The 10,915-nt window shown below is 31.9% G+C and overlaps 1 protein-coding gene across 1 annotated transcript; it reads right to left on the bottom strand.

Annotated features, from left to right (window-relative positions):
- Positions 1 to 248: 248 nt before the first annotated feature.
- On the bottom strand, positions 249 to 8,940 carry LOC130446606 (uncharacterized). The gene is made up of 6 exons (XM_056782969.1): positions 8,838 to 8,940; positions 6,879 to 7,007; positions 3,996 to 4,031; positions 2,812 to 2,920; positions 694 to 758; positions 249 to 580 (listed from the first exon to the last, which is right to left on the bottom strand). The coding sequence occupies exons 1-6, from the start codon at positions 8,937 to 8,939 to the stop codon at positions 563 to 565; spliced, it is 459 nt and encodes a 152-aa protein (XP_056638947.1). The 5' UTR covers position 8,940; the 3' UTR covers positions 249 to 562.
- Positions 8,941 to 10,915: the final 1,975 nt, after the last annotated feature.

Here is a 10,915-nt window from a genome sequence, read left to right on the forward strand (position 1 = left end):
TTAAGAACATTAACGGATTTACGGTGTTTACGGATTTGATGTGCCGAGAGAAAACAATAATGGTCAAAGACTTTCATTGGTATATCAATTTTATATTCCACTTCAACTTACACACCCAACTTCAACACCATTCGTCATCGACATGAGACGGAAGTCTAGCTCATATTGACCGTTTTTTTATTTAATCAAAAATTACAAATATGACTACGAAACTATCAAAATTAGTCCTTGGTTTCTGGTTCGATTTTCATTTATTGATCATAAGATTTTGTTCTATAAGTACCATTAGCAAATAAAAGTTAGAAATTTTATTTTAATTCCAAGAATCTCCTCTACACAAATTTCCCTGAAAATAGGATCTTAGATTTTTCTATATACTCCAGAAGTTTAGCCCATATTGATATGAGTTTTTATTTAATCCAATATTATGGATATGACTACGGAAATATTAAAATTAGTCCTTGGTTTCCTTTTTGGTTTTTTATTTATTTAAACAAAGAGAATTAGTATATAATGTTTGGACAAATATTTTACGTACTAAATAAATGATATTCTCCTTTAGCTAGAATATTAAAAAGTGCTGAAAAAGAAAAAAATGCGATTACTTATTTTAAACAATTGACTTTCATATTTTGATTTCATATTTGACTATAAGATTTTTGAAAAGAGTATTTTTTTGACAGGATTACTCACTTCAAAATCTGTGGTTGCAATACATTTAGTCATCTTTAAAACTAACGTGGTAAGAACTTTTTCACCTGCAAAAATAAGAAATTACAAAAAATAAAATTAAATTATAGGACGAAGTTAAAAACTAATAAATTTCAACAATGTGTATCAAATATTAAAATACAAGACGTAGACTAAAATTTTTCATATTATGATGTTATAGAGAGTGTTTCTAAATTCCCGTGACAAAATTCAGGAGGTATTTGCTCGTATGAAATAGAAGGGTCTTTCCTATAACAACATTTCTTCAATCAACCCTTTTCCGAGATGTCACCTTTGAAAGGTGGTGACTAAAATTGAGTGTTTATTTTTTTTTCCTCAAAGTTCAGTAATGCTAAAAACTTGAGTAATTTTCATACACTCACAAAGAACTAACTACTTACATTATACTGGGGTGACTCGTATTACATTTTATTTCTTTATTAAAAAAATTATAAATTATGGTATTAACTTTTTCTCTGCAGCTATTGGTTTAAAAAAATTCAAGAATGAAAAATATTTCTTAATAAAACAAGCATTTTAAGTTATAATTTTATTTCATAATACTTCATCTTGAAAAAAAAGTTTTGATATGAAATAAAGTAGGGATCGATAATTTCATATAATGTAACAGGAATATTAAAAAAATACCCATAGCTAGTCCTTTGCGAGTGCATGAAAAATACAGAATTTCAAGTTTCTAGCTTTACTGAAATTTCAAAAAAATAATAACAGCTCAATTTTAGTCACTACTTTTTAAGGGTAATATCTCGGAAAGTGGTGGATTGAAGAAATTTTACTATAGAGTAGACCCATCTCAATTTCATACGAGCAATTTCCTCATAAATTGAGGAACACCTTGTATACAACACGGGAGAATTACCAGAAGAATAGCTCTAATCGGTATTTATAAGAATTCCCAAAAAAACAACAAGCCAAGAAGTGTAACGGTCACAGTTAGATAAGCCATATAACTATGGTCTATTTTTATTTACGAGAGAGTAATAAAACCTAATAACTTATCGAGAATTTAGTACGCTCATTTAAATATTATTACTGAAAACTGTATATATAACAGTAAGCTGTAGAGAACAATAGAAAAAGGTTTAAACAATCCAAAAGCCCTGTGTATGATAGATTACATAGCCGTATCATAAGATTTGCCCTGATAAGACGTAATAACATCGAAACTAGTCAGTAGCTACACCCTCTCCTTGCAATTGCGAGACATCGCAACATATCATTGTGAACTAGACCTGATTGAACTGGTATGGACGATAAAGGGAAAAGTTAAAAAAATAATTCTTTTTAAATAAGTGATGTTAAACGGTTGTTCTTCACTTGTTCTTTGAGGCCGTAAATAGTGTCAATCAGAAAACTAGGAAAACACAGTAAATCATACATAAAATTCAACAATATTACTGATGGAATGATCGAGTCACTTATTGTGAATATTGGTTGCACTAGTCCATCATCCGACTCTGATTTGGATTTTAAAGAAGTAGCTCTACTCATCCTATTAAATTATTGTATTAAAATTATTACTTATGAGCATGAAATTCTTTAAAAGTCAAAGTTTAAACCCTCATACCTCATATATATCTAGTATGACACAATGCTCTTTATATCTTTGGCAAAAAATTACCAGTTTACCAATTATCAGTTGTTTGGAAGTTATAAGCAAGTAACGAAGAAAGTTTGGTGGATACTCTGCATTAATCGTTTTGATGCTTCGACGAAGTTACCTGAAACTCGAAGTGAATGTCCACACAGTCGTGCAATTTCGCTAAGAACTCATTGTGTTCAAACATTGTCTTACTGCGAATCCTTTGATTCCGATCAAAAACCAAGAATGATCGGAAGTTTTAACTCTACAATATCTTATTTGTCTCACTTTACGAGTAGAAACATGGGGATATGGAGGTAAAGGTAGGAATAAAATAAGATTTATTGCATAACTATCAATTGATAATCGGTGGAGTCGTTTTGGTAATGACAATCATTGTGACGAGAGATTTTGTATACATTTAGATTATATTTTGAAAAATAGTGATTAATTTCTTGTTAGGTTTGTTATACTATAATATTTAAATTGAGCATTACCTACAGTTTTGTCGTGACAAGTTCTAACCAGGTTTGTTGATAAATCGGCAATATTCGATGGGGCCATTTCATGCAATAGCTCGAAATCGATATTTCCTTTTTGATCCATCTGCAAAAACAAATTTTTGTCATCAAAATAATAGTGAAGTCACGTTCCCACGGATCGAAGTGTATTGATCGATTTAGTGGTTTAACAAAAAACGTTTTATACAAACATAGCTGATCAACTTTTCCGTGAATTCACAAAATTTCAGTTCCATCAAGTTTTTATATCTATTGACTATATTTTGATCTATAGGACTTTTCGAGACCTATGGTCAGGTTAATATTTATTCATTCATTCATTTTTGTTCGGAATCTGATCGAAGCAATCGTTTCATAGCCATATTTTATGATCCTTACTGACCTAGTATATACCGGATATAGGTACCCTGGCAGAATAATGATTGATTCTATAGAAAAATCGTTAATGGTTAGCTGCGTTTTCATTTGTACTATCAGAAAATATTATTAAGCAATTTAAGCCTTTCAAAAAAGTGAAGAAAGAGAAATTTTAGATCATTAGATGGCACAAATTTTTCTGAGAGCACGGTTTTTTCTTATTTTCTTCACTCTTTTGGGGGGTTGCAAACTATTTAATAATAGTTTTCTGATAGTAGCCATGTACGATTTTTCTATAAAATTATTATCTGCTAGGGTATTTCTAGTCTAGTACATCATGGGTAAATATTTAATTCCCCTTATCTATTATTAATTCTCATGAGCAGCAGTAATTAACATGGTTTGTTTTTGAAATTTTTGGTTTTGTAACAAATTTGTAAAAGCTCATTGATGTTAAAAATTAGTGTCAATTCAAAACAAAGAAAAATCACAGAGATATAATAATATTCCTTGGAAAAATTGAAAGTACGAAAATAAAGTAATAAAAAGTGTTTTGTAGGTCGAACAGGACTTTCGAAAATCATATTTTCCGAAAAACCCTTACTATAAACTCGGGTGTTAATAGACAAAGTTGCCTTTCTGTATGTAACATTCATTTGCGGAAATAATATTATTTATGCAATAACTATGGTGCGGACTGGATTCATGAAATGCGTATGATAATTTTTCCTATACCAAGGGCCATCCTAAAATATTACTGATGGTACAATATAAATGAACTAATATGGTAATTTGATGCTTACCAAGCCAGATGTAATCCATACGCAGGTCCAGTATTCCTACAAATTTGAAATTAATTCGTTAACCACAGTGAATACGAGGGCTGCTATTTAAGATTTGAGATATGGCAACACCGATGTGAATATGCCAAATCTAGCATTGTAATCATGAAGTTTGATATTTCTAATGGTGAACATACTCAGAACGTGTTGTCATACGAGTGCTATTTGAATTATTTACAAATACTTGAAATATTCATCTTGGTCAATAAATGGAATTAAATAGCGAACATTTTCGTGCGATGATTTTCTGAATTTCAACGTGGATTAAACGAACAGCAGGGTACCCATCAACTCGCTTCGACTTTTGGTGAAGAAGCACCATCACGAGCCACCGTGTTTTTCTATTTTTCCGATTTCAATCATGATCGCACTTCGCTACATGTTGAATTGCGTGAAGGTCGACCAAAATCGGCTGTTGTGCCAGAAAACCTCGATTATGTGTATAAACTGATATTGCAAGATCGTCAAGTAACATACCGTTAGATTGAGGCATACTTAGGCATTAGTTCCGCTCGCATACATACAATATTGCATATTTGTTCGCGTCGGATACAGCAGAATTGAAAAATACTCAAAAAAAGCTTATGTCGATTGGTGCAAATAATTGCTGGAAAAATTCAATCACAGTGCTTCATAAGAAGTCTACAAGATCGTGACAGGCGATGAACTAAACAACAATCAACTGTATGGATCCTTCAAGACGAACCAAAACTAAGAAACGTTATTCGTACAAGAAGCACCTCGCCACTGTTCCATTAGAGCAAGGTAGAGCGGTCAATTCTGAATAGTACACCATTTGCCATAAGTGTGCGAAAAATCAAGGCCATCAATTCCAGAAGATGAATAATTCCCCACCACGAGAATGCGAGTTCTCACACAAACGTTTTTGAACAGTTAAAACATCGAATTGATGGATCACCCTCCGTACAGTCCTTGTAGGGCTGCGGTTGATGCGTTCAATCATATGTTTTGGATCGGAATGGAAAAAATGCTTCGAAAATTGTTCAATCTCATGCAAAAGTGTATTGATCTCAATGGAGAATATTTTGAAAATCAATAAAACTATATCCAATTATAAATATTTATTATTATTTGTCAAAACTTAATTAGCAGCACTCGTATGTCACCAACGTTTCCATAAATTATAATAAAATTATAATATTAATATTCCACTTATTTATGTAATAAACTATAAAAAGTGTTTTTCAGCTTTTCAAAACAATAACGGCAATAATAATAAACTGCGTGTCAGCGAAAACGGGCCACCCCATTCCATTTGCAAAATCATCAATTTTTAATAATTGCTTATTTATTAATTCAGTGAAATGGGTTAGTGTGTATACGGAGCAGGCATACCGGCCCTGTTCAGAGGAGAAACAACTCGGAACCAAGTAAACGATATAATTGTTAGTTGCTGGTTACTGGTCAAACACTAATCGAGTTAATGAAAATTTCGACTACTTCATATACGTTTATTGTGATTTAAAACTTTTGCGTTGTAACATTTCAAGTGATTTTGAGTTTTAGACGTTTCGTTGTACTAAAGTAGCCTCCATAGTCATGCCATGGATGAAAAATATCGGAGACTGTTGAGATTGAAATATTGCTGGATATTGGAACGAGTCAAAAGGAGATGGTCTGTACTGTGATGTCTCACCCATCTTCTGTCGTTTCCGCCATCTGTCAAATGTTGTGTGTGTTTATTTTCTATGATCGCACCCCTTATCTGTCTTATTGTCTATGATACAATATCATCTGTCGTTACTGCCAACTTGGATGTCATCTATCATGTTTGCTGTGTTTTGTCTTTGTCAACTGACGTTTCTGTCATCTGTCGAAAGATCACAAAGAACACACCAGCGATTTCGGTCGATCGGCCCTCACCAGCGACGGCCGGTACGGGTGGAAAACGAAAAGAACAGCTTGGATGGATCGCAAATTGGTTTTCAACAAGCTCACAGAATATCAGTTAGCACGTCTACTATTCCACAAAGGTTCAAGAAAATTGGTTTGACAGCTTGCAGTCCAAATAGAGGACTCTTGTTTACCCAGCTCACAGAAGGCGCAGACTTGATTATGCTTGTGGACAAAACAAAAGGTATTGTTCACGGATGAGTATAGAATGTGCCTGTATGGCAAAGATGGTAGAAATAAGGTGTACAGAAGAGCTTGAGAATGGAATGCTGCCTGTAGTCGGTTACCACAGATTGCATATAGGGGTGGCTCGGTAATGTTTTGGGCAGGTATTTCTTTTGATGCATACACGGATCTCGTCGTGACTGTCAGAGGCGCAGTAACGGCACAACGATATGTAGGAATCTTAGAAGATTATGTACTATCATATGCTGGATTTATTGGTAATGGGTTTTCTACTAATGTAAGATAATGATCGACCGCATACGACAAGAATGGTAACGGAGCACCTTGAAGAAGATGGACCAATTTTTCTCAAACAAACATTCAGATTGTTTTGCGTTCTATGCCCACTCGCATCCTGTATCGAGGTGGCAATACGCTTTTTTGGAAAATAAACCTCTTCACTTTTTTTGTGTGCTTTGTTCAATTATTGTAATGTCAACTGAAAGTGTTGTTACTTAATAAATTTATAAATTTTAGGAAATAAAAAATAAACTACATATAAAAATTTGGATTAATTTTCAAATTTTTGGAATGGCCCGTTTTCGCCGACGCGCAGTATATACGGGTATCAGATAGACATAATCTCAGAATGTTTTCGTACTCTGCACCCTACCAACAACTTTTGACCGGTGTATAGTTCTTCTATTCTATGTTTTACAAAGAACTTTTTCTTCAAATAAAAATAATAATAACTCAAATATGTACCATTAGTTTTGGGTCACGATCTAAAATTCCTTTTTTACCTTCCTCTATAGATGCTTCTGGAACACCGGTTTTATCTACACATACTTTATGCATTGTTTCTGTTAAGTTTTTCAGTTTTGGATCCGTAATCTGAAACATAAATGTTCAAAAAAATTATATAAGAATTTCTTAAAAATGGTGAAATACTACTTAAATTGGAATCATATGGAAAACTTTTTTATTAGGGGTTTTATGAAAAAAAGTTATTCTTGATAAAAAGTTCTGCATGGTCCAAATGTTAAAATGCAACTATCAGATATCAATTTTTCAAAACAGTATACGAGGTTTGTCAAAAAATTTGAATTTTGTGTAAGAGTAAAAAAAACTAACAAATGAAAATTTAGTTTCATGTTTGAAACTTGACAAGTATTGAACCAATTTTATCTAAAATTCCTATGCAAAGCCAACGCTCCCATTTAATTTGTTTGCTCAAATTGTTTTTTTATTTTAAGTACAAGTTGCATTTTCAGTGAAGACAGAGAGAGAGAGAGAGAGGGAGAAATGCTTTATTGTCAAAAAATTGTTATAATTTGTAGACAAAAGCTTGTGAAAGATAAACAACAATCATAAACATAACTAAATAAAGATACAAAATTATAAGTAATAGTAATAAGTAATAATTAGTATATAAGTCGTATAAAAGTCCATAGCAAAAATTAAACCAATATGCGGCATGTCCGGAATTAAACAATATTATTAAAATAGAGTCGTTTATAGAGTAGAAGGCACTATCCAGTAATCCAGTAAATATGCCCTGAAATTATTGTGGAATGCGGGAAAAGATAATATCGATTTGGTTTCAATTGGCAAGTGATTGTGCATTTTTTTGCATTGTAAAATATTTAGCCCTTAACTAATTCTGAACGTGAAGTAGGATTAAAGGTGGTGCTCGGCATTCCTAAGTGGATACCAATTAGAATTTTTAATCTTTTAAAGAAGTATCTGCAGTGAGCCCTGCTGTTTAGTCCGAGTAAACATCTAACAGGTCTCTTTGTAGTTTGAAGACTCGCTCAAATTGAGTCGCACCCAACTTACTCCAGAAGGGAAGGACATATGCGACTCAATAAGGGTATAATAGACTGTTAAGTTCAGTTCTTTGGAAACTGATTTCAGCGCAAATCGGGGTGAACTTAATTTTTTAGTTAACGCGGCAATATGTAACTCACATTTATAGGAATTGTTCACAACGAGCCCTAAGTATTTTACAGATTCAACGACGTGGGGGTGTTATTTAATAAAAAAGGCAGCAATGTATTTTTGTATGATAAAAAACATTAGTTTTAGAAACGTTGTAACAGAGAATATTAGAATCACACCATTATTGAAGGGTGACTAGGTCAGTAGATAGGGTCCTATCAAGTGCCGTGAGATCAGGGTTGCTCCAAGAGAAACTAATGTCGTCTGCAAAAAGACATATTTTACCACTGATGTCTAGATAAGCAATGTCGTTTATAAATAGAAGAAACAAAATAGGGCATAGTACTGAACCTTGACACTCCACATTCTATTGGCTTGCAAGATGCCATCGTTGTATCAACCCTTACAAGCTTACTTCTACTTGAATAACTATGCAAATTGATTGTTATTGAAATACAAGTTGTAAGTGCTTTATTGTTTTATTTTTTTACTTAAATAATAGGTAATTATCAATAATTCGATATACAAATGTATGTGTATTATCTAATTTGTTGTGAAAAACATCATAAATATATGAATAAATATATATTTTTCCTTATGAATAGAAGATTAATTTTTTATGTGAATACCATTTATTATTGACAACAAAAAATTCTGGGGCTCTTTAAAAACTTTGGAATTTTGTAAATTGTAATTTCCAGATGATATATTATGGAATTCTTCTCCTTCGTGAAGTAAAATAAATGAATATGTATATATGAGGTTCAAAATAGTAAAACATACCTCCATTAAAGGATTTGAAGTTGCTGTTGCAAATATAACAAAAACTAGAAGATCCCGAAACATGGTTTGCGACTTTTTTAATAATGACATGTATGATACCATATTTATATGTTTTCAATTAATATATATATATATATATATATATATATATATATATATATATATATATATATATTCATACCAATTTATTTAATTATAATTCAATTACTGTTAATTACTAATGTGATTATACAAATTTTTATTGAAGACAACACGAAGTGTGGTGGGTTATTATCATAATATTTCTGTTTTTTTAATCGAAGCTGATTCACATGATTATTTTAGAGAAAAATAGTCACTTTCAAAAGTTAGAGACATATAAAAAGTATTTTCTGATTCTGACTTAAATAAATTAAATTCAAATTTCTCTTTACTAAAAATCGATGTTTATTTAAGTTAATGTGTATTATTACTAACCATGTACCTTTTGCCATTTTATTGGTACTTTCATAATTTCATCGGTGAAGAATTTATGTGGTTTAGTGGGAAAAAACTTAGCCACATTATTTTCCCTTTATTCCATCAAGAACGTTTTATAATGACAACAGCTGATTATAGTCAGACGGTGCAATATTGGGGCTATATGGTGGATTTTTGTAGCCTGGCGTTGACAGACTGGGGGCGCTTATTTTAAATTTCCTCTTGTAATTTGACTGTTTGAAGATTGAGGATTTCACGTAGATAGTCAATCTGGATTTAGTAGTCTTTTGTGTCACTTCATTATCACACTCAGATGCTTAACGATCAATCAATATTATTTTTTGAGACGTCGATCCATTTTATTACGCTTGAAGAAAGTATTCAATTCATGCGGGAACCAAACATCAGAGATTTTTTTATGACCAGGTTTCTTTAATGATACCAAACTGTTTTGTAATTGAAATCCAGTGCATTAGCGATGTCTTGGAATCTAACATGCTGATCTTTCAATATCAATTGCTTTAGAAAAGCTAAAAAGAGCAAAGTATAATTAAAGTTGGGAACAAAAAGAAGAAATCTTTTTGAAAAGACGACAAGAAAAGTTATTCTTCATAAAAAGTTGTGCATGGTTCAAAACCTGAAATGCACTCATCAGATATCAAAATTTCTTAGTCGTATACGAGGTATGTAAAAAATATGAATTTTTGCTGAAGAGTCAAGTACTTTCATTTTTGAGAATATTGACAATTGTTATCAAAAAAATTGATCATTATTGAAAATTATTATCAGATATCCAATATTATCCATCTGCCATGAAAAAATTATTTTTTTTTGGGTTTATCATCTTTTCTGTATCAGCATTGCCGTGAAAAATTCAGGAGATTGGCAATTTGCATAGAACGATTTGTTATCTAGGATGCACTGACAGCAAACGTCAAATCGCTAGTTAGATTTTATAAAATACAAGAAATGGCGGTTATAAAAAATAACAATTATCATCCATACAAACCCCAGTTTGTGCCAACATTGAAAGAAAGAGATTATGACAGAGATTATTAGCGAACTATCCCTAATAAACCGTCAACGTGCATGGTTCCAACAAGACTGTGCTATATGCCATACCACAGTAGCTGTGAGGGAATACCTTGAATCGACTTTCAATAACAAAGTAATACTCAGATATTCTTACATTTTTTGGCTGGCTAGATCTCCAGACTTAATCCCTCTGGATTATTTCTTATGGGGCTACATAGGGTTTACCAGCAAAGGCCTTTTCAAAATATTGATCATTTGGAAAGGACAATTACAGAGGCATGTCAGGAAATTACTGCAGATATAATCAAGCATGTATTAAGGGAATTTAATAGACGAACCACTAAATGTTTAGAAAGAGATGGTGGATATGTTGAGGCTTTAGTCAATTGAAACGAAAAATAAATTATTTTACTTCCATTTTTTCATTATCTTTCGTTCAAATATTGAAAAATAACTATTCGAAGGATTCATTATATTGTTATGAATGTTATTTAATACTTATTAGTTAACTTTTCATTTGCAAAATAAAACATTATGATATGTATACATTAACTATTCAATTGCAATGTACATTATTGCATAAA

Source organism: Diorhabda sublineata, chromosome 7, assembly GCF_026230105.1.
Source record: "Diorhabda sublineata isolate icDioSubl1.1 chromosome 7, icDioSubl1.1, whole genome shotgun sequence".
Classification (NCBI taxonomy): Eukaryota; Metazoa; Arthropoda; class Insecta; order Coleoptera; family Chrysomelidae; genus Diorhabda; species Diorhabda sublineata.

Bases quoted from the DNA above. Each gene is read 5' to 3' on its own strand.
- LOC130446606 (XM_056782969.1), bottom strand. From the start codon at position 8,939: ATGGTATCATACATGTCATTATTAAAAAAGTCGCAAACCATGTTTCGG. The intron at 4,032-6,878 runs GTACATATTTGA...TCAAATTTGTAG, and splicing joins ATCGTGACCCAAAACTAATG to GAATACTGGACCTGCGTATG. The intron at 759-2,811 runs GTAATGCTCAAT...TTATTTTTGCAG, and splicing joins TTGTCACGACAAAACTGTAG to GTGAAAAAGTTCTTACCACG.